The following is a 23,625-nucleotide window of genomic DNA, read 5'->3' as shown; positions in this document are numbered from 1 at the left end:
TAAATATTTGCATTTACTGGCTCTCCCCCCCCCTCCTCATTCCTCCTTCATGTGCAGCAAGATGAATTTCATTTTTAAATTTTACAGTCGAGGCTCAAATAATACTGTCAATCATGTTGGTAATACAACCAAGCTTTATTATACATTTCTAAAACTCTTTAAAACAACCAAAGCACAACTCTTACTCTTATTAGCACATTGATAAAAATATATACAAATTCTGGTTACAGTGGACGCAGTAGATCTTTACTCATCGCAGGCAGCGACTTCGCCTCGACAGATACTCCATCAGACTCTGAAAATCCAAAATAGGCAGATGTTTAGAAGAATATATTCAGTCAGGTGCTTTGTTCTGAAAATGACTTTGAACTTAATATTACCGTAAGTTTCTGAATCTGGCACCACGCCACGTCATCCAGCAAGTCCAAGTTAATTTCATCCTTGGTCTCTTCAGAAAAGCTAAAAGCCTAGGAAGGAAGAGAACATGAAGAACACATACATACAAGTTTGTTACGTCTGATAATGTTCCAAGTCTATTTTAAACAATTAAAACTAAATATTAAGTATAAGACATGTCTGTTCTACTGGAAGGTAACAAGGATAGAGAACATAAGTACCTGTCCCAGTGCTGTGGTTACGGTGATGTGTGCAGCAGAGCCTGCCATGGAACAGTGCAGATCACCAGTGGAGACGACGGACCTGGGACGGAACAAGATTAACCAGTTCAATTAGAGCTGATAAACAGATTATATTGCATTTGTATTTAAATACAGTTGTTTATGCTTGTATCACCCATATGGATGTACATCATACTACAAACAGACCTGAGTTTAGGTTTGGTCTGGTCATTAGTCTTGGTCAAGCGGCTTAGGGTTCTTTTGGTAGTGACTGAGGAGCCCCTGTAAGAAATAAGTTCAATGTCAAGGTCCACATACTCCTTCACCACAATAAACACCTTAATGTCTGATCTCACCCGAGATTGCCAGTGCTGTTGCTACCAGTTAATATTCTGGTCTTTTTTGTCCCCTTTCCTCCCTAAAAGTAGACAGAAAAAAGATGAACAGTACTGCAGAGACAAACAAATATTTTCTGGCACTGACTAGGCATGTGACTTATCTTGTGGAGTTGATATAGTTCAGCTAAACAAACATGCGATATCACAGTAAACAAACCACAACTTGTTATTCTTAAAAGTTCTTGATTTTCCCCAGCATCTTTCAAGTTGGAGTATGTCCATTTTCTTTATTAAATTCTTGCTCAAAATGTCAGAAATAGGGTTTCAGAGAGTCAGACATGTAGTCCTTTAGTACTTTGAGGGTCACAATATAAAATTAAAAAATATTACTGATGTTCAATATTTGATCAGACTTAGTATTTTTTTTCCCACTTTGCAATTAAATGTTTAAATACCATGTACCTTATGTGAGCAAGCATTAGCTGCTCCATTACTTACTTTAGAGGTCTTGGATGAGGACCTCTGGGCTGGAGTGCCCTGACCGGGTGACTGATCCGTTGATTTAACTTTAAAACAAACAGACAACCAACACACAAAACTACTGATAAAACAATCAAACAATGATATTTCATGGAGGATTTAAAACTGCGTCGGTGCCATCCTGGTTTAAGAAAGTCATGTCACCTCTTTTACTGGGGACCCTCTTGAGGGGCTGGTTCATCTCAATGGACTCATTCTGTAAAAGGTAAATGTATTTCATAATATGATATATATAAAAAAATATATACAGACCCTTTCCAAAAAAATTTAATATCATAGAAAAGTTTACTTATTTCCATAATTCCATTAAAAAGGTCAAACTTCCATAGATTATAGATTCAGGGCCCACAATTCAAATGATTAAGTATTTATTTGTTTATTTTTACCAAATTTGGGCTTCCAACTCAAAAAACCCCACGAAAACAGGAATTCAAAAAAATAGAATACTGTGAAGAAATCAGCCCAAATTTTGCAGGGCATTAATGTTTTCAACTGGGTGTCACACTCTAATCATCTACTAAACTCAAAGCACCTGACAGACTTGACAACTGGCCAGAAGACCATCACTGATACCCTCCATAGGATGGGTAAGCCACAAAAGTTCATAGCTAAGGAGGCTGGCTGTTCACAGAGTGCTGTGTCCAAGCATATCAATGGAAAGTCTAGTGGTAGGGCAAAATGTGGCAGGAAAAGATGCACCAGCATAAGAGATGACCGTGGACTTCAGCAGATTTAAAACAGAGAAGATTCAAGAATCTGGCAGAGATCCAGAAAGAGTGAAATGAGGCGGGAGTCACAGCTTCAAAAACCACCACATTCAGACACATCCGGGAGATGGGCTACAACTGTCGGGTTCCTCGGGTCAAGCCACTTCTGAGCCTGAGCCAACGCAGGAAGCGACCTGGCCCCTGCCCATACCGCCAGAAGCACCAAGACCTGGTTTAATCCCATGCCATCACAGTGCTTGACTGGCCAGTCAACTCGCCAGACCTAAACCCCATTGAGAATCTATGGGGTATTATCAAGAGGAAAATGAGGGCCACCAGACCCAAAAACAAAGAAGAGCTGACAGCAAGCACCAAGGAAATCTGGGCTTCCATAACACCCACGCAATGCCACAGGCTGATTGCCTCAATGCCACGGCGCATCGAGGCAGTGATTAAGGCAAAGGGATTCCCAACCAAGTATTGAACATTGACGTATCGTTTAGAAAGTACCATGCTTTGACTGATTTGATGTGATCCTAATTTCTTTCTTTCCTTCAGCAAAAACTGAGAAGTAAATGGGGATTTCTTCACAGTATTCTAATTTTTTGAATTCCTGTTTTTCGTGGGTTTTTTTGAGCTGGAAACCCAAATTTGTAAAAATAAACAATAAATCTGTGAAATTGTTTGAATTGTGGGCCCTGAATCTTAATCTATGAGTTTAAACCTTTTTAATGGAATTAGGAAATAATAAACTTTCCTATGATATTCTAATTTTTGGGAAAGGGTCTGTATATAAAGAAATGACTCAACTCACCTTCATGGCGATTGACCAATCACTTGCTGAGATTTTCTTCTCTAACACAGGAGAGAGTTATTAACCTCAGACATGTTCGGGGATGTTTATCATCTTTTCATTTATGAGTGAGGAGGACTCACCACTTATTAAATCCCCTATGAGGGTGTTTTGAAGAGAGGAGGGCATCTTCTCAGGTCCACTTTGAACACTCGTCACATGGTTGCCAACATGTTCTCCATTCTGGCCCCAGCTCGTTCATGCGCTCCTGGCCTGTGGAGGAAACGTTTCGTCGTGTCAGGACAAGCGTTAGGAGGAGGTGAAACCGGCGGTCACCGACAAAACTCTTCTTCAAACTGCTGGATGAAGAGAGCCAGTCTGCCTGTCGCATGTCCCGCGCAGCGGCTCTTTTAATCTGGGCATTTCCTGCGTTTCTCATCCCCGCGGCGGCATCTTTGTTGTCGGTTCAGCCCGCGCGGACAATCCGCACCTGCTCACTACAACACACATGTGCCGGAGCGACGCTTAATTAAGATATTCATGCGCCTGCCGGAAACTCAGTCAGGCGTCTGGCGGAAGGATACGCTTTCGTTTTTAAAAGTCCAGTTATGGTAAAAGCAGAATAATGTGGATTAAATTTATTGCACGTAAATGCCCAGGAAACGTTTTCTATTTTTTTAATAAAGTTCTCTAATTTTTAATAAACGTTCTCTATTTTTTTTTAAAATAACGTTCTCCTAAATTTTTTTAATAAACGTTTCTCTATTTTTTAATAACGTTTCTGCTAATTGTATTAATAAACGTTCTCTAATTTTTAAATAAACGTCTCTATTTTTTAATAAACGTCTCTAATTTTTTAATAAACATTCTCTATTTTTTTATAAACATCTCAAATTTTTTTAATAAAAGTTCTCTATTTTTTTTAATAAACGTTCTCTATTTTTTTTTATAAAACATCTCAAAGTTTTTTAATAAACGTTCTCTAATTTTTTAAATAAACATTCTCTAATTTTTTAATAAACGTTCTCTAATTTTTTTAATAAACGTTCTCTAATTTTTTTAATAACACGTTTTCTTTTTTTTTTCTAATTTGTTAATAAACGTTTTCTATTTTTTTAATAAACGTTCTCTAATTTTTTAATAAACGTTCTCTAATTTTACATTATATAATGACAATAAATGCTATGTACAGAATAGGGTGACTTTGGTTCCAGACTTAAAGCAATAACAGACTGTTTATATAAGCTAAACTGTATAAAGTTAAAATAAATAAAGTAAATTATTTATATTTAAAAAGGTTTTGATTCTAAGCAATAAAAAACAATGTATTACACAACCCATGCAAACGTATTCATGTGAGACAACCAATTTACCGTTCAGGTTGCTATTTTAACACTACATGTATTATATCTTTTATTTCCTTATCATATCAGGATATTGCAGGTTCACGATTCAGATTACAGCAGCCTTTCAGATAAAACACCAAACACCACAGAAGAAGGCAAAAGTGGGTACCCCCGTGTCAAACTGCAGCTATCACCGAAAAGTGTAAAGTGATACAAGACTCGTGTTTTAATGATATTGCTTCCATTGTAATCCTGCATGCACTCAAGAAACCTTCCTTTTGTTTAAAAAGGAGACAAAATCTGGCCTAAAAGAACATTAAGACGTGCAGCAGATGGATGACAAGATGGAGGAGATCGGAGAAGATTTCATAAAGAAAGACTTGGAAAGATGCACAAAAAAAATGAGAAAACATGATAATTTGATGCTGACCAGAAAATAATCATTCAACAACAACAACACAAACTGTCATCAACATGGAGACAAAAAAAGGGAAACCTTTCGTTTTCCATCAGTTCACAAACTCATTTATTGCAGCGCACTTAAGTGTAGACATTCAGTTCCTTTCCACAGGACGGTAAGAGATCACTTAATCTAACAGTCTCTTCTGTACATCCTCTGCCATAAGGAGGCCAAATTTACAGTCAGTACAGGGTGGAAAACGACATTAAAAAGGGAAAGAGGGGGTTTTTACTACACTGTCTGCAATCCAAATGTCAATACAAAAATAAATAATTGAGAATTTCTTTTTGTTTTGGAGGAACAACTACTGTATGTTAATATTTCGAGGTGGTCTCATGTCATCCTCACCCCTGTGTTAAAGTCAGGTTTTAATGTATGCAGTGCAAATTGAATATTTCATAATATCGCTTCTGTACAAGTCGTTCTCCCAAGTCTACGATAGGACCATCTACACAGTTCATCACAGCACTTTGCTTTTTTTTCCTGTCCGTTTCAGCATTTAGTGGAATGTCACGTTGTAAAATGAACACAGTATCAGCAGTACTGAAGAAGCCCTTTGCAGTCTAAAGCTCTAATTGCTACAAATATCATCCACAGCTACTGCACGTAAACCATAAAAGCAATCTTGTTTGCAAAGAATATATCCAATTTTTAAAAAAGGAAAAAAACTGGTTCATTCTATGTTGGAGTAAGCAATAGCTCCTGTACATGTATGTTACAGCTCTAATTTAATATTGAAATAAGGCATATTAGCTGAACATATACAGTATGTTACTGTTAAAAACTGCAGATATTAAAAAAACACGGTGGACTGACTGCTCTCTCACTGAGACATTGCACAGAGCTGTCTCTCCCTGCAAAAAAACACGTCCTGTTTTAATGTGTGGGAATCAGTAGTGTGGCATGCGTTTTCACTTCCCCATTTATGATTTTTAAAAAGTAATCTCTCCCTCCTATTGTCTGATTTAATCACGAGTGTTGTTACAGAGATCGGTAATGCTTCTTTAAGACCTGTTTTGATTGCAGGGCATGTGGAATGTTGTAGAATCAGTTTTAGTGATTGATAATTAGTGATTGTCCTCAGTCCTCTCCCCATTTATACACATGCTTCCGACACATATTTACAAAGACAGAGAACCTCACTCTGAACCTGTACATTTAAAATGAAACAAGCTTGAACATTCATTAAGACCTGGATCACACAAACAGTCCAAAGAAACAAAAGAAAAGAAAAGAAAAGGCAACCATGGTTTTAGATTTTTTTCCCCCAAAGTAAACAATATGTACAAAAAGACAAGTGGACTTGAGTTAATGTTGGTTTTTGTTGTGTTTTTTTTTCTTTAGAAAGTGCGCAAATGAACAGTCAGGATCTGTACACCGTCTCAAACAACTCAAGATGATCTCATCTGTGCAGATAGTTACGACAGATTTAAGCCAAGTGGGCAAAAAGGCTACAAGACAGGGAACTGACTGCATTACACACACACACACACACACACACACACGTACACTCACTCACACAGACACACACACACACACACACACACACACACACACACAGATATGTCTACACAACGGGGTCAACCAATACATTCTGTACATCATTATTAATCATTCTATACACCATCTATAAAGAAACACACCTTAGCTCGTCCCAAAAGATTCAGTTTTCCAAACAATTTACAGAAACAGTCCCACCTGTAAGTAGCTGCTTGGAACGCCCAAGAAAAATCATATCAAGGTTGTAAAAAAAAAAAAAAAAAAGCCAACAATGGGCATCTTCCAAGACAAGAGGAAGTAGAAGTACCATGTTTGGGCGATTGGAGGTGTTTAAATACAAAAGAAATTTTTGCTCACACCCCGACCTGCCATCTATCCTTCCCTCCTGCTTGACCAGCCAGATTTTTTTATATCTCTGCTGCAGGTGTCGGTGGTCAGATGAAGGGGGTCCCAAAGCATTTAAGGCACCACTGGACGCTGGGGCTGGGCGGTCGATCAATGCGGTGCAAAGACTTGAGCTGCTCTGCGCTCAGTTCGTCGTACGCCAGGCGGTACTCCCTGTCGAAGGCCTCTGCAGATATACAGTGAAGGGCCATCAGTGATACATTTCAGTCTTTGTCGCATCCCATACATAAGTACGCATGTCATGGTGTGATGTAACAGGTGGATTTACTCACCTACGTCGATGTTTTCCTTCCCCAAGGCCACCAGTGAGAGGAACAATATTTCTCTATAGATACTCCTGAGAAAAATACAGGACAGAAAAATGAGACATGAGATGTTTTCGTGAACATTACGTTAAGTAAAAAGTCTGAGAAGGTGGACGAAGCCTGACCTCTGCCGTTTGACACCCTCTGGGCGCCGTTTTATCTCTCGAATTAACAGGTTGATTGGCCCGTAGACGTCGTTGGTCTGGATGTTGCGAACAATCGTGTTGAGGAGGGTACGAATCTCCTGGTGGTCTGTTGGAGCCAACGTCCCCTTCTTCTCCACTAGAAAACAACACATGCACCGTCATAAAGACTTCTTTTTTTCCCGTTTCAGCTAATCTTAAATCCATGAGTGAAACATTTAACTCAATGTGGAACCAATATATCGGCACTGACGTTTCAAATATGCCACCCAAGACAGTAAAGCAGGTTCAAGTTAGATATGAAAAGCCTTGACTGTGTCTCCCCCTAGTGGTAGAGGCTACTTCTACAAATAGCAACATTAAGCAGTCAGAAATTCCCACTAAACATGTGTCTGTGTGCACACGTACACAATCTCCTCCAGAGCTGGTAGAGGGGATCTCCATGCTCCTGGTGCAGGTTGATGTTGTCCCACAGGAGCTGGACGTATACCTGCTTACTGTCCTGGGACAGTGATGTCAGTGGCAGCTGCAACGACAAACGGGAAAAGATGAAAGAAAGCCATTATGAAGTCGAAACCGAGAGAATAAAGATATGTGCCATGTTTAGTCTCTAACCTGCACTCCTTTGTTGCAGTGTTCAGAGGTAAGGATGAGACCGGGTAGGTGAGAGGGCAGGTCCAGTCGACGGAAATACCACACCAGGTTCCAGAAGATGATGGGGTGCTGGCTGAGGAACTTGTGGGTGTAGATCACCTGGTAGGACAAGACGGAGAAGTTGTAGTTATCACTGAGTGAACCTCTCAAGATCTTGTGTCATGTTTCGTAAAGCAGAGTGTGTGATTGTGTGAATACTTTACCTGATCTCCCTCGTTCTCCAACAGGGTCTCCAACTCCTTGCGCAGCACCAAGGGGCTGAGGTACGGTACAGACACAGGCTTCGGGTTTGGACGTTTAGTCCCCATGCCATCCTGAAAACACGCACCAGTCATTTTCACTTCACTGCAGCTATAGTAGTTTCCACTATATTTAAGCACAATGCAATCAGGCGCACTGACCGACACCTCTTGCAGGCTACAGGGCAGGCTGGTGGTGGAGACGCCATGTCCGGGTCTCTGGGAGTAGTCCAGGCTCTGCAGCGGACCACCAACACTGTTGCTGCGTGTCAGCGATGTCCCGCTACATTTCTGCTGCTTACCCGCTGCCTGGTGCTCCAGGAGACCGAGGGGGTCCGACTGCACCGGCTTGGGAATCAAACTAGAAACAACACAGACGAGGAGGACTCAAGATAAAGTGGTGATAGAATCTAGCTTCTTGGACTCTGGATTCAACATCTCAAACTGTTGCTGTACCTCTTATGTGTTCCCGGCTGATCATCTGGAGTCTCCCTGGGTTCCTCTTCAGGGAAAGAGATAAGGTCCGGTGTCTTAATATCGGCTGTGCTGCTGGCTGTGGGCTGGGCACTGGTGCTGTGGATACTGTCTCCTGAGGCACTGGGATTCATGTAGAACCTGAAAGGGGAAAATACAGAATAGTCAATTTGTAGTACTATTTTTCAGCAGACATGCTTAATTCTAAGACAACAGACTCCTACCCGGTCACTGTGCGCAAGTCATGAAACTCGACGTGCAGTAAGGGAAGAAAGGCTGTGCGACAGAAAGGACAGTTGGTATTCAGGTTGGAGTCATCAGCTGTCCAGCCCGCCATTATCTCCTCATCGTACACCAGGGCTTCACAAGAGCGGCACTGGGAGCAACTGGACATCAGCACCTGGCAGCAAGGAAATATATCCAAGCAGTTAGGAGTTATTCCAGTGTGCATGTTGACAGTGAAAGCTGAGCTGCAGCAAAAGTAGGTGTTTGTTTGCACAGTATGTCTGACCTCCAGTGCACAGTTCTGGTAAATGCTCGAGGACGAAGCGTGAAGTGAGGAGCCTTGCTCAGAGTCTGGACCCCTGCCTGCACGTCCTGGAGTTGGATCTGCAGAAAAAGACCAATAAATCTCCGATTTGACGGGCCAACGAGCCTCATTAGGCCCTTGTCTTCTACTTCCCCCTCACATATTTTGCACTACAGAATGAGCGCTTACGTGTCTGGTGGGTCCCTCGGCCCGTGTCACTGCTGCCACTGCTGCTGCCAAGGCTGGTGCAGCTCTGGTTGAGACCGTTGGCCACCAGCCCTGGGATTGCTCCTCTCTCAGGACTCTCATCTACTTCGTGTGCAGCCAGCATGTGTTCATCCAGACGTGACGGGAAGCCGCCGCCACCCTGAGCCTGTTCATCCTGCAGAGTAAAATTAGACGAGATTCAGAGAATGAAATAATAAGCTCTTGGGTACTAAAGCTTATAAAATATGAGGGAAAATATTTTGACAACATGGGGAACAATCCTGGGATGACACTTGCCTCGTCATCGGAGTAGGAGTAAGCTGAAGCAACTGCCCCCCACACTTTGCTGGCCACGTTTGCCGCCTGTTTCATGCCGGACTTGAGCACATCAATTTTAGGTCCAGACAAGAGAGTGTCCATCTTGATGCCTGAAAAGGTGTTAATGACCGAACCCAGCGACCCTCCCTGTTGGGACTTGACCAGTGCCGTCAGTGAGGCCGATCTCGGACTCCCTGCCACGTTTGCCGGGTTCCTTGTCTTTACTGCAAAGGTCTTAGAGCGGGTGACTGTGGTGGGGCTGCGTTTGGGTGTGTTCCCTGGGGACCCGGTTGGAACTTTGACAGCAGGCACGGGGAGGCTGGACCTGCGCTCCAGGGAGGGTTTGGGCTGTGGGGCGTCAGTGGAGTCTCCCTGCTCCTGCTGGAGCTCCATGCTGGAGGACTTCACACCCAGGGGGCTTTTCAGGTTCATGTACATTTCGATCTCCTCCGCCAGGTTGCGGGACACCACGGCAGGCACAGAGCGCGGAGGCTCCTGGCTGGTGACTGAGGCAGACTCTTCAGTCTCAGACACCAGAAGGGAAAGTGGGTCAGCACCCGCCTCCACGTCTGCCCTCTCCAGGGTCGCTGATCGCAGCCCGGAGTCCTCTTCATTTGTTTCAGTGTGCTTTCTCTCTCGTTTCTCCACTTTTACCTCAGCCGTGTCTACCTCTACACAATCTTCCTTCTCTTCTTCTGCTGCTGCTCCCGGCCCCTCTTCTTCTGGCAGCTTCCCCAGTATCAAGCCCCGATCATCTTCGGGTTCTTCCTCCAGATCTTTAAAAAGTGCTTTGGAGGCACTATTAGGGGGTGGACTTTGGCCAGCGAAGAGCGCTGCGGCTAGAATACGGGCATCGGCACCCATCTGACTGGCCATGTGGTCCACGCCTTTCTCTAGGAGCATCCCAGCGCGGGTTTCAGCGCTGAAGCTACAGCTGCGTTCGGAAAAGGATTTCTGCCGCTGCTGCTGAGACTGGTTAGCCACGTCCCCCGATGGCAGCTGGGCATCGTCGTCAGGGAGAGACACGCTATCAGTCTTGCTGTGTTTCCTGAACAGCTTCCCTGTCCCTGCAGAATATGCACAGATATAAGTTGCTGCAACAATTAAACTCATCGTTAAAGAGTTTGTCATAGAAGTGACTAAATTGTCTTTGATTTCTGATGTCTCACCTGTTTCTCTGCCACTGTCAAAGCTTCCTGTGGACAGCTTCACAATACTAGGAACAGGTGAGGGTACATCAACAGGGCTCGGGGGCTCTGCTACTGCGACAGCACTGTCCACCGAGCCAGCAACGTCACCTCCTGGTTATTAAAGTAAAAAAGTCAACAGACCAATCAGTGTACAAGCAGGAAACGGAGTTTCTGTTACACACACACAATCTTTAAATGCAGAACTAGAAGTGGATGTGAGTGTTTGCTCCGTGCAGCATGGAAGTAGCTTCTCTTACCGTTATGCTGTGCTTTGGAATTGGTTCTCTCTTCGGTGGAGAGCACAGCTCTGTGTGAAGGCTCTGCCAGCTCCTGGTGCAACTCATCCTTGGAGCCGTAGCCTTGATCAGACTGCCTCCCTGTGGATCAGAAAAAATTGATAACCAAGTTACAATATACTAGACAGTAAAAGTGTTATGTCACTGCATCTCGCATCATTACCTGTGATACAGTGGTTGTCCGCTGTGTCTTCGATGCCGCGCGCAAACAGGTTGTGTTCCTCGCCGTTGGCCTCGTTTGAGCTGTCAGCACTCCCGTGACTCAAACGGTCGGCGTCAGTGACTGTTGAACCGCCTATCGATGCAGCTGAAGGCAGAAAGACGCGGAAAGGAAAAGAAGTGAATGAGAAACAAGGAAACAGTGTGAAAGTGCAGCCCTGTCATAGTGAATATTCTATTCCCACCTGTGGTGCTAAGCGTGGCTCCCTTCTTGGAGGATGTCCGATCAAGAGCGTGTTTGAACTGAGCCACCCCGCGAAGCACATTGCGAAGTTTGGTCCACATAAAGAGGCCACTGCGGTTTCTGCTCGGCCACGGGCTCTCCAAGACGGCCTGCGGAGGGACGACACATGAGGATGAGGACGTATGTAGGTAGAGAGATATGTTTACGACATGTTTTAGCAACGTTAAAGGCAATATGTGACCTTGTTGTAGTATCCGTAAGTGATGGCGTTTGGATGTACTCCAGCTTTTTTCATCTCAACCAGGACTCGCACGGCCATAACGGGAAGACCCCACACACCGCAGAGCTGCATCACCACTCTGTAACACACCTGGAAGCCAGAGATTAAAAAAAAACATGAATCCAAAATCTTATGCACAAATATTAAAAGCTTGAGTAAAAGCACAGAAATGCACGAGTAAAATAATGTGATTGTACCTCATCCAGCACTTCCACTTCAGTCGTCCTCATCTTCAGGAGGACGTTGTACGCCTGCTGCATCGCACGGCTTTTAGACTTGGCCAGGCGCACGGCTGCTGGCAGGCAGATAAACCACAGGCTGTAACAGTGGCTGAACAGACACCGTGCCCACAGCGGAGGGTTGGAATAGAAGCGCTTCGCCATCTTGTATGCTAGCTTGATCTCCTGTTGGAGACATTGAAAACATTTCTTAAAAAACATGAAGTTCATTCCAGTAAGACGGTATGTCTGTGTGTGTATGTACGCACTTGCTTCGTCCTCTTAGCCAGTAGTGCGGGGCTGCTGGACAGACTGGCCCCTGCTGCTCTGCTGCTAAGTGCAGGCCGTAACTCCCTGGGACGATCAAACAGCTCCATGTTCAGCCTGGGGAAACTTCTATAGCTGGAAGAGGAAAAGCAGGATTGTTTCAAGGTCACGTAAGACTTCTTCTGTAATCTAATAAAGTTTTAATAAAGAAGAGTTAAAAGACTTACGTGTATCTGGGGGCAGGTTCAGGTCCATCATCAGGTGGAGGTTCAGGTGGCATGACAAATACGGTGTGCTCACTCTTCTGGGACTCGTCCAGCTCCAACAATCGTGTGTCCTCAGATGACTCTCCTTCAACCTGCAGGCAGAAAGTCAACAGCTTCAAGCTTATTGCGATGTATTATGCTTTTCCAATTAGGCAGTAAAAGATGCTTATTTGATTGCGGTTATTGAAGAATAGAAGAAAAGCAGGAAATGATCATGCCCCTTGGTGAAAACATTCATCAAAGTGAAAAAAGGTTAATTTATTTACCTTTTAAAGTTAATCACAAACAAAAAAAAAAAGAAGGAGCTGGGAAATCTGATTACAGTGTAAGTGATTACCTTGGTGCCCTTGTCGGTGATTTTATCAGAGGGAAAAAGCTGTAAGAAGAGGAAAGAGAGCAACGGGAACAGAATGAATCAGAGGAAATTTTGGCTTCCTTACTTTCCCAGCGGACGAATGTTATTTTGCCAATGAAACAACATTAAACAAAAGGCTCGTTCGTGGAAGGAAACCTCAGGTGGAAGCGGGAAAAACAAAACACCAGTGTGCGACGTGTACATATCTGAGGGCGGCCCGAAGCCGGGCTGTAAATCACCTTCTCGACGCAGTCGTCAAAAAAGGCCAGGCCGGTGTCCTTGTCACTGACAAAGGTGCACTCCTCGATGAAGCGGATGAATATCTGGGTCTTGGTGAGCTGGGAGTAGAACTTCTGGTGGGCACGGTCTCTGCTTTTGAGAAAACCTGCAGGAAGGCAAAGAGAGATTGTAGTATCCCTTCTTCAATGTATCTGAAAACCACATTTTAATCCATCAAGGAGGCTAACATGCAGCTGTTTGGACAAAAGTGTTAAAACATGCTGCGTTACAAGCCTTTAACTTCACTCTATCTGTATCTGACACTGATCTGCAACAGTGAAGCTAAGTGGAGGTGAGAACCAATTTCCCAGCAACAGGCATTAGTGAAGTCTTATTTTAGAGGCTGATAAAGGTGATTGATTTCTGAAAAACACTCAGGTTAAGTGATAGTTGAGATGCTCCTTGAAACAGACAAGCCAATAAAATTAGCAACAAAGGCTATAAATTATGCAAAGGTTACAATAGCATTAGGCTGCACATCGACAAAACATCACCAGCATGTCGATTTCATTACCATGAAACGGCTTTTTCTGTGGCTTCCACACATTTCCAAAAAAAAAAGGTAGCTGTTGTTTACCTTGCAGGTCGTAGAGGGAGTCGGCGGCCGTGGCCTTTTCGGAGGGCGCCTGGGTGATGGGTTTGAGGTAGGAGCGGTAGCCCTTCAGGATGGAGGCCATGAAGCGAAGGAAGGCCTCCTGGATTTCCATCTCCAGCGACGTCTTCTTCTTGTGCCAGGTGAAGTCTGCCTCGATGGGGGTCATGTCCACTGCCGAGCCTTCCTGTGCCGTTTGACGTACTGAGACTAAAAACAGACAAATGGATTTCAAAGTTTAAACTCCTTCATTTTCCCTTTTTTTTGTTTCTTTAGACATTTATCTATATCCCATCTTCGACATAACATTTCTTTTTCTTCACCATGTGGTCAGTAATTTCATGGACTGTCAATTATATTTTATGACTTGTCTGATAACATAAATCAGACAAATAAACTTTTGTCAGTTTGGGATCTGCATATACAATTACAGTGTGTGGACCAAATACCATGGGTATACAGTATAATATAATCAAATACAATACAAGTATATTTTAGCCTGTGATAAAGATTTATCTCTAGGGTTATTCTGATATGATATGTTTGTGGTGTTGTTGTATTTGACTGAATTACATTGTTCATTATATGTTGTCATATATAAAAAAAGTCAGATGCTGTTTGTACCTGTGGCCAGCTGGTGGTGCAAGTTGCTCAGTGAATTAATGAGACTCTTGCAGGGCTTCTTTGGGAGGTTTTTCCAGTTGCTGTGTCTCTTTTCATCAGACCTGTAACACACAATGCCGCAATGGCAGTGAGCTGGAAGTAACAGGAGGCAGAAAAATAATCTAAAAAAAATAAATAAAAAATGTGTTGCTGCTGTTAAACATAAAAATCTGTAAATCTACAAAGCAGGCAGTGACAGACATGGGTATCAAAGCACAGCGTACAGGTAGATAGTGTTGGTGTCCAGATCCACGCAGACAACATCTGGCGGGGGGTCGTAAAGGTCGAAGTAGCGGGAATCCACACCCACTATAAATGGTAAAGGAGCGTTGAGGACGCCTGCTAGAGAGAGCGGGCACAGGGGGATGTAGGGACACTGCCACTGGAAGGGGAAGATCATCTGAGTAGAGACAAGGCACAGGACAGAATTTGAGCAACTAGGACAAATGTTAGGAGTCTCACTTGCATAAGATATCGTAACTGATGTATTGTGACATTTTTTTTTTTATTAAGGATTTTTGGGGATTGTGACATCCTGTGCATTCAAAGAGATAGGGTTGGCAAAGTTGCTCATGGAGTTGAAGAATCAACAACCAATCGCAGTGAAAAAGAAGTCAATGGTGGAATACACAAAGGAGTGGCAATATCTTTTGATTAAGTATAACGTAATTGCTGATGTTTTAAAACTGAATGTTGGCCAGTGCATTGACCTTGAGGTAATAAAATAGAGCTAATACAATAGCACAGTGATAGGTATTACTGTATAACTATAATGATAGGTGTACCTACTCTAAGTGGCATTCATAATCTAGATAAGCTTTGAATAACTCATTCATGGAGGACCTGTGTTTATGTTACAGAGAATTTCATCTTTGGTTTGTTTTGGTTTTTCTAGAGATGCCACCACATACAAAAATATAAAAAAGTAAAAAAAATTAAAAAATTTTTAAAAAAGCCGTGCGTATGACACTGTTGTTGAATGTGTTATAGTGGCACCTAAGTCTTTTATAAATGTATTCTAATATAAATTAATTTGACATTATTGTAAGAGAGGTCTTTATTTGAGTTGCAGGTCAGAGTTGCAGATCTAAAATATAAAAATGTTACAGTCCTACAAGTAAATTTGAGATCAAAAAGTAATAGTTCAAATAAATTTTTTGAATACATAACCGTCATGATGGTGATTTCTGATGAAATCTGATGAAATCTAAGAATTCTAGATGATGACATGCATGTGCAACTTATCACATTACGGTTGAACTTTTTAAAAAACATGTTTGTCAAAAACCTGTTCCTCTTCTCGTTGCTTGTTTTACTGTGTTTGTAGTTCACAGCAGCTGTGTGACTGTTAGTCCGTGTCAATAAACACAAGTTAAGCCAGTTAAATTAGCAGCAGTGATGATTACAGCCCTGCATGTTTATGTGCTTTCTGGAAAGCTTTTGAAAAAAAGGCAACAGATCAAATCAATCATGAAAAAAATGAATTAGTAGTTTAAAGTTTAAAGTGCACAGATTGAGAAGCAGCAGATGTTGCTCAAACTCTACTGAACATATTGGAGGTGTACTCACAGCCACCACAGCCTCGGCCACTCCGGTGAGCACAGCAGGCCGGAGTGAGTGCAGCAGGATCTTGCTCTCCAGCAGCACAAAGTGCAGCAGCGTGGCGCAGTTCTCCGAACCCAGATTCATCAGCAGAGTGCCGTAGTCTGCCCCGCTGAGGGGGAGGGAGAGCACAGACGAGACGGGTGAGTTGATGGGTACAAAAACAGACAGCGAGGGAGCGGAGAAATAAGAGAATAAACAAAGAAATGATGGAGTGGAGGGTTCATAACTCCAGACAGAGTAAGGGGAAACAAACTCCTTTGAAGAATCGTAAATAATAAAAGGGAGGAAATATGTTGAGCACCATTATAAACAGTTTAATTATTAGTGTTTTTAATAACCCACAACTCTGCAAGTCATTCTCGCTTTATTGAGCTACTAATGGAAACCCTCTGCACTCCAGTTTTTAAGACAATACCCCATTAAGTTGTCGCCATGAGTCTACTTGATCCAGTTTCTGTTTGCTAATGCAGTGTTCCTGTGTTGACATATGCTAAGGTGCTTCTTCAGAACCTAATGTGACCTTTTAGAGGGTTTTGTAACTGTGACTCGATTTTTCCATTTTCATGTAGCCCTTTTTGCCATTTTGTCTAAGCCTTGTAAATCACAACGACAAAGGCAGCATCATCAGCAGCAGCAGCAGGGGGTCACATTAGGTGGAATACCAATTAGCAATCAGTGTTAGATTTAACAAAAGGCCTGACAGTCACCTTTTATGAGAGCTTTCAACGTAACATGAGGCAGCAAAGAGGCCAGGGAATCACTGCTTGAATTGCTCATATCAGTTGCAAAAATTATGCAGTACAGCAGTGGATAAAAGTCAAAACTTATGATGCCCGAGGCTGTTTTGTCAGTGTGAGGATTTGACCCGGAAAGAGCGAACATGAATGAAAGCATTCTGCCTTTTTTTTTTTTTTTCTGGAACAATACACCGGTCTTTTTCTTTCAGCCTGCTCAGCTGTTTTTTTCTTCCAGACAAAGCACGGAATATATACGCTGAAGGGCAGCCGCGTTTAGCTCGAAACGCAAACAAACCTGCAAAAGTATAGAGAATAAACGAAAACACCAAAGCCCCCTTGTTTGAAAAAGGGATTTCGACAAAGTACTGCTTTGGGTATTGCAAAATTACCTGAGGGGTAAGGGTGTACACACAGGCTGGGAGAGGATCAAGGTGTCGTGTACAGAGAGCTGAATGGAAAAAAAATGCATAACGGTCACACAGAGGACTATAAAAATAGTGTTTTTGATTGACAACAGTGTAAAGAAAGAGAAAAAAACTTGTCACCTGGACTAATATTCTTGGTCTTTGAGGGGAAGGAAATGACACACTGTGCATGAAGTGTGAGATGTGCCTGTTGAGAGAAATATAATCTTTAAATTCATATACAGCGACTGCATTCAACCTATTAAAGTGGTGGGCTTTGAGTCCCCAGTGGATCATGTAAAAAATATTTGCATGTCTTACTTTTCTATAGGCAGTGGGTGCGGGCCTGAGACGGACAGCTTGTACAGGAACATCAGGAACTTGCGGAAGGACTCGAAGAAAGGCCAGCGGGACAGCAGGCAGATGCATTTGTTGGTGTTCACGGGTCGGTTGGGTATCATCTTCTTCTCCACCGTAGTGAGCAGGCCCAGCTGGATCTTCTGCTTCTCGCTCAGCAGATCCACTGGATACGGCTCATAGAACTGGATGGCTGATCCGTACACCTGCAACCAGAGACGGACAAAAAGAGTCATTTTATAACCCCTTTGGCTTACTTTGTCGGATTTTACCTCGATGGAAATGTCAGACACATTAAATCAGGTCGTTCTGACCGCAGTCCTTGGTTGTTTTGACATCAGAGGGAGCTCACTGCGTCTCACCTTTTCACCAGAGGAGATGGTTAAGACGAACGTGGAGAAGACGGGCAGAGGGTCGCGTGTGTTTGGTGCCCAACACTCGATCTTGGCACCCATGGGCAAACAAAACAGAGGGACAGATTCTGACAGAGGGAAAGACTCGTAGTCCTCTTCCGGATAACGAAAGATGAGACCTGGAGAACAAGGGAACAGACAAATGATAGTGTTATGATGTAGTGGTGTTGAACAAAATGCACCACAAAGCTAGACATAGAGTATAGGTACAATACAGACTTCCAGACAGGCTACGATTCTGGCTTTATTTCCCTGCAAGGGTTAAACAAAAGAGCATTTTTCAGCTCTGATGAAAAGCAGTAATGTGTCCGCATTCTCTGGTTTTCATTTTCAGGAAATAACTGCTGTGCTCCTCAGTGTATCTTGTTGTTTGGTGAGATGCCGTTGTGACAAAGACACACACACACACTCTTATGTGAACATTTGTATGCACAAACATGCAGACACTAAAGTAATGGGCGTGGCAGGAAGCGCCGTTGTCTGTGATGAATAAACAGCCGCCTCGCAGGAAAAAGGCTGGCCAGAGATAAAGCTAGTATGGGGTGTGTGTGTATGTTTACACACACGTTCATATGAACACTGATTATACGTGTGTTGCACAATGAATTGTTCCAAAGGCCAAGCTGTTAAGGAAGCATTCAGTCAGTGAAAATGTCACACAACGGTTCAGAAATGCCAGCTGCAATAAGCAATAACTATCTACTGCGAGATCACAGGCGCACACCGAAGGAGCCGCTCGCCCGCGCTCGGAGACGAAAACATAACAGAGACATTTAAAAGAGCTGCCAAACTGTAGAATTATTTTTGTTCTTGGAAACAATTCTCACACCAACTCTAAAGTAATAACTAACAATTAATCTTACTACTCATCTAATGTAATAACAATCAAATCAAGGTGGGTGCAGACCTCTTATTATGTTGCTGAGCTGCCGTAAGCATATCAAATATCTGATTCTACTCACCAGCTTTGTAACTGATGGAATTGGATGCAGATACTGATTTCTTGTAACACAGGAACACGTTGGATCCCCACTGAAAGACAGACATAGATATCAGAAATGTGTTCTCTTAAAGACTGATTGTGTATATGGAATAAAAAATAAAAAAAACAGACTTACCATGCCACAGTTGAGGTTCTTGTCCACCTTGCAAAAGGTATGCGGCGGCGTCTCGCCCTTGCTGGTGACGATGACGCAAATGTCCGTCACCGCCAGGGAGTTCTGAGGCTGGACGGGCGGCGCTCTGCGGAAGGTGATGAAGATGCGCTGCGAGGTGGCGGAGCTGTTGTTGACGTTGGCGCAGCGGCCGTACGGTGTGGCCTGGATGACCTCGCAGCCCTGGATCAGACGCTCCTTGCCCTCATACAACACACTGATGAACACACACGGTGAAATAAAAACATGAGCTTGGCACTTGACACAATCTGTGCTTCAATCAACAATAAAGATGTACAAAAAGGGGAACAACAGAGAGACATAAAGATGTAACATGAGACTAAGTCTGTACACAGAGTGTAGAAATTAAGATGTCAGATAGCAGAGCAGTGCATAAAAACTGTCCCTGTAATGACTCATGCATATTACAAAGCTCTGAAAGACAATTTAGTGTCTCAAAGAAGAGTGCTGTCCTGGAATCGGTTTTGCTGTCAGGCAGCGCTTCCATTTCTTAAAACAAGCTTTGCTGCCAAAAGGACAAATAACTCACATTCTGATGACCAGACAGTTTACACTGCAAAAACAGCCAAGTTCAAATGCTAGTTTAAGAACAAAGACAGCAAACGAGAATCTAGGAAACATCAATCAGAACGACAAATGGTAGAATAGCGTGTCTCAAATCTCTCTCCAAAATACCAAAGGCATCCAAAACAAGCTCCTTAGTAATGAGCGCTCTGAAGGGAAGGCTTCCAGAGAATCCTGCAGAGCAGAATCACTAAACAGGGTGAGTTTCGCAGGGGAAAGATCACAGCGATATTTAAAAGAAAATATAATTACAACTACTGTGTCTGGTTTTTATTTTGAGCTATGTATGTTTGCTCTGACTGTATGCAGATCATAGGATGCTTGGAAAAGTGACAAATACAACACGACAGAGACACAATTTTCACATGTTGGACCCCTACGAGAAATATCTGGCTCTTTAGCTGCTAAATGCTCCACTAGCTACTCTCTAAGTATATCTACATGTGGTTTGTTGCTCGGCAGGTAGTGTGTAGTCGGTTTGTCATGAGATTTTTGGCTGAAAATAGCTGCTCGATACGATGCTGATGAGAGCTGCGAGACTCAACCAAAACGGTAAAGTTGTGGGGCGTAAAAAAACAAAACAACGAGCCGAAAGAAGCAAAAATGGGGAGTCTGGTGACAATTTTTTAGTGGGTTGATTACTTAAGATGTCAAAATATGTCAAAATTTGTAAGTAGCCATTTGAACTATTGTTCCTTTTGCTGTTTGCTGCCATGTAAACAAATGAATGGGAACACATTGAAAAAGTGCATCCCTGAGAGAGAACAAGTGAGCTTGTGGCTCAAGCGTGAGGATAATCTCTGGTTCTCGTGTTTTACGGAGGTGGGGGATCAGTGTGCGGTCAGCGCCACTGACTTTCTTCTCAAAATCTCTGGTTTCCCTTTGAGGCCTCGGCGAGGAGCCCGTCTTCAATGGGTGATGTGATTCAGACATATTTACCTGCTGACTCATTCGAATCCCAGACGATGAATGGAAACTTAAGATATCAGGATTCTCATACCAAACTTTGCACTAAGCCAAACAGTTTGAATGTAAAAAATATGGATTACTGCCAAAATAGTTTGTGCATGACCAGCCTGCTTCCTTATCACTCCTTCTGTGGAGTATCACACAGTTAAAAGTAAGAGAAAAAATCAGTGCCCCACTGTGTTGGATTTTCTTTTTTTTTTTGCACGACTGCAGGGCTTCTATAGTAGCATGCTCCATGCCCTCCCCTTTCCATCTGGACAATACAATGTGGGAGGCCAAAAGCTGTGATTGCTGCCCTCTTTAAACTAAGACAGACCCCCATTTTCTTTTTGACACACATTTTTTTTAATCTTGTGCAAGCTACGGGGGCAGCCATCGCAGATATAATGGTCCTGAAACACTCCATTTATTCTGAAAGGAGTGCTGGACAAACCTAAAGAGGCCTGGGAGGACAGTTGCCAGCGAATTCTCATTTAGGCGACAAAAAACGCAGCCCTAATGGGCACAGTGAGTCGTGACGCCGTGGAGCGCCCCGGGCTGGGAATGCTGACAGCAGAAGTGGCAGAAGGAAGGATGATGAATGATTTACAGTTTTCCGGCTTTTCATTTATTCTTTTTGGTGGATGAAGAGCAGCAGGTGGAACAGAACTCGTGAAGGGAAAACACCGATGTTGCAACAAAAATATTCACTGACCTTCTGTGTTGTCAACCAAAACAAAACCATCAGGAAGTGAACTGTGGTACTTTTTTTATTAAAACACACAATCAATCTGTCAAATCACTTATTAAAAATAGAACACACAGTTATGAATGTTTGTTGTTATTAAACTCTGTCATGAAAAAGCAAATTATGAAGAATCTTGACAAAGATTGTGAATCCTTCAGTAGAGGTTTGCTTCCATTTTCTCCACCCCATTATCTGTCGACATGCTAAGCAGGATTGCGCAATCTCTTGAAGGAAACACGACTTGACATACGATCTTGTGTTTATGCTCAGTGTGCCGGCGGCGGCTGCAGGGTTTCATGAAGGTTTTGCATACTTCTACAGCTGCAGCGAGTCGAAGGGACGCACATGAAGCGGACCGAACTTGTCGCGGAGAGAGTGGAACGCGGTCAATGGGTTGCAAACTTTACACAGTAACAGCAGCTTTAATAAAAGAGGTGACCTTCTTTGAGAGAGTGAGCACACTGTCCTCTCTTGTAACTGGAAACTCTGGTTTGTTTGTGGGGGACACAAAGAGGCTTTAGACAAAGACTGTAAGGTGTGTGTGCGGAGAATGCCTCGGGCTGTTGCATCATCGCTCTCAATTACGCATTACTCCGTTGATAAAGCTTGTTTATTCAGGACAGACGAGTGAACTGGTGATGAAATGTGGGTAGTCATTTTCCTCTGTGCAGACCTGTGCTAGCTTTCACCTTACTGGTCTGGATGAAGTGAGTCATGATGGAGTTCCCTCTTTTAGGATAATAGGAGGAAGCTGGAAAATTCTATCAGTGGATCGGAGCCAAGAGGTGTGGCGGAGAGGGAGAACTCCATAACGCAACGGGGGCGAGTAAATGGAGTAGTTAACACACCTACTTCCTTCCATATCTGAAAACTTAAATCAGACACTGCGGGACACAAAATATAGAGAAACACCTCACGCTAAAATAAGTTTTGCAAAAGTTTGAAGGTGAGTGTCCCGTTAAAAGTGTAACGGAGAGCCAAATTATGCGATACCGGAACCTGGAAATTGGCGTAGCTGTGTTTTAGTATTCACCTGTGACCTATCCAAATATCTTCCATGGAGAAGCTAGTGATATTTTCAATGCTGTAGCTTCCAATGTGTTTCCATCAAGACAACACACTGAGCCTATTGTCACTCAGAGAGAAGTGTCTGAATTAAAGCTAAATCCAGTCTTTGACTGACTGACTGACTGTATTCTAACATGATCAAGTTACAAACTTTTGCTGTCTGGATTCCAACCGACGTGTGGTCAAAAAATAACTCAAGTTTCTGTTTTACTTGTTTTATGTAGAGTTTGGTTTCATGCAATGCGGCACAGTGGAACTAAAGCCACGTATAATGAGTCCCTTTGCTGTCGCAGGGCGTATGGAAATACCAGATTACAAACACTGACATAAACAAACTGCTGACTCACCCGATGTCAATGAGGGGTGACTTCCCTCGACTCCTCCTGTAGCACAGGAACAGCTCGGGGCTCTTGAGGCTGCCATGATTAAGGTTGGCTGGCTGGCCGCTGTAGGTGCTGTCGATGCAAGTGAAGCCCTCGGGCACCGTTTCTCCCGCCGACTTGTTAATGACGGCCAAGTCGGTGATGGGTGCTTTGGGCCCGCTGGATTTGGTTTCTGACAGGTCCTGCTCCAGGGGCGTGGACTTGTCTGTCAGCCCGGCCACCACAAAGTAGTCGGTCACACGGTGACCCTTGTCCTCGATCATGGCTGGGCGTACCTGGGCGTAAGATGAGAGAAAATAGTCAGTGTGATTCTCTGCTCTAACACGTATATTACTTAACAGTTGCTACAGATACTGTATTTAGCCTATAGCCAGGGAGAAGACTGCATGTTAGTGAAAGCAAAGCTCTTACATATCACTTAGGGACAGTGGGATGGATTACACATGCGAGCATACACAGAATGCTAAGTAATAGTGTGGCTAAGGCATAAAAGGAGCCTTTAAGACTGCTGCGCCACAACGAGGCAAACAAACTGGGGAAACACAAGGGCTAATGAAGGGACTGGATTTGTTGACATTCACAAACACTCTTGTCATTGTATATCACCGTACTGCTCCAATTATGTCGCTACAGAGAGCCAAGGGAGAGCAGCCGGGGCCCGGAGGAATGCTCAGAAATGCCAGCGAGAGTGTAAATCAAGCAGACACCAAAGTCTCTAAAAAAAACCCTCTAAAAACATACAAATATGGTCGCAGATTTGAGTCGAGTCACAAAGAAAATGAGCAAAGCGAAATCCAGTTTAATGGTTGGAGTTTCTTTTTTCTAGTAAATGTTTGAGT

At 43.2% G+C, this 23,625-nt stretch overlaps 2 protein-coding genes across 3 annotated transcripts in view; both read right to left on the bottom strand.

Moving 5' to 3' along the window:
- Positions 1–30: 30 nt before the first annotated feature.
- LOC104937571 (borealin-2) lies at positions 31–3,059 on the bottom strand. The gene is made up of 8 exons (XM_027278268.1): positions 3,017–3,059; positions 1,640–1,691; positions 1,454–1,521; positions 974–1,035; positions 825–899; positions 618–699; positions 381–467; positions 31–295 (listed from the first exon to the last, which is right to left on the bottom strand). The coding sequence occupies exons 1-8, from the start codon at positions 3,020–3,022 to the stop codon at positions 251–253; spliced, it is 477 nt and encodes a 158-aa protein (XP_027134069.1). The 5' UTR covers positions 3,023–3,059; the 3' UTR covers positions 31–250.
- A 1,784-nt stretch (positions 3,060–4,843) lies between these two features.
- Positions 4,844–23,625, bottom strand: part of dennd4c (DENN/MADD domain containing 4C) — a 29,839-nt gene continuing 11,057 nt past the window's right edge. Inside the window, exons 2-34 of one of the 2 annotated variants that reach the window (XM_027273543.1) lie at positions 22,751–23,061; positions 19,019–19,271; positions 18,863–18,932; positions 17,850–18,019; positions 17,452–17,693; positions 17,272–17,338; positions 17,116–17,174; positions 15,954–16,098; positions 14,609–14,784; positions 14,346–14,446; positions 13,707–13,931; positions 13,090–13,235; positions 12,833–12,871; positions 12,457–12,587; positions 12,232–12,364; positions 11,942–12,148; positions 11,706–11,834; positions 11,466–11,613; positions 11,225–11,368; positions 11,023–11,142; positions 10,745–10,876; positions 9,555–10,642; positions 9,240–9,432; positions 9,033–9,130; positions 8,746–8,921; positions 8,504–8,662; positions 8,210–8,408; positions 8,012–8,122; positions 7,770–7,907; positions 7,563–7,680; positions 7,137–7,293; positions 6,979–7,043; positions 4,844–6,872 (exon numbers count right to left, since the gene is read on the bottom strand). In XM_027273543.1, the coding sequence (XP_027129344.1) occupies positions 6,736–6,872; positions 6,979–7,043; positions 7,137–7,293; positions 7,563–7,680; positions 7,770–7,907; positions 8,012–8,122; positions 8,210–8,408; positions 8,504–8,662; positions 8,746–8,921; positions 9,033–9,130; positions 9,240–9,432; positions 9,555–10,642; positions 10,745–10,876; positions 11,023–11,142; positions 11,225–11,368; positions 11,466–11,613; positions 11,706–11,834; positions 11,942–12,148; positions 12,232–12,364; positions 12,457–12,587; positions 12,833–12,871; positions 13,090–13,235; positions 13,707–13,931; positions 14,346–14,446; positions 14,609–14,784; positions 15,954–16,098; positions 17,116–17,174; positions 17,272–17,338; positions 17,452–17,693; positions 17,850–18,019; positions 18,863–18,932; positions 19,019–19,271; positions 22,751–23,049 (5,775 nt within the window). In that variant the 5' untranslated portion in view covers positions 23,050–23,061 and the 3' untranslated portion in view covers positions 4,844–6,735. The remainder of the gene's footprint in view (positions 6,873–6,978; positions 7,044–7,136; positions 7,294–7,562; positions 7,681–7,769; positions 7,908–8,011; positions 8,123–8,209; positions 8,409–8,503; positions 8,663–8,745; positions 8,922–9,032; positions 9,131–9,239; positions 9,433–9,554; positions 10,643–10,744; positions 10,877–11,022; positions 11,143–11,224; positions 11,369–11,465; positions 11,614–11,705; positions 11,835–11,941; positions 12,149–12,231; positions 12,365–12,456; positions 12,588–12,832; positions 12,872–13,089; positions 13,236–13,706; positions 13,932–14,345; positions 14,447–14,608; positions 14,785–15,953; positions 16,099–17,115; positions 17,175–17,271; positions 17,339–17,451; positions 17,694–17,849; positions 18,020–18,862; positions 18,933–19,018; positions 19,272–22,750; positions 23,062–23,625) is intronic. The other variant, XM_027273546.1, reaches the window with a different exon arrangement.

Source organism: Larimichthys crocea, chromosome III (assembly GCF_000972845.2).
Source record: "Larimichthys crocea isolate SSNF chromosome III, L_crocea_2.0, whole genome shotgun sequence".
Classification (NCBI taxonomy): domain Eukaryota; kingdom Metazoa; phylum Chordata; class Actinopteri; family Sciaenidae; genus Larimichthys; species Larimichthys crocea.
This window is presented reverse-complemented; position numbering and strand designations above follow the sequence as displayed.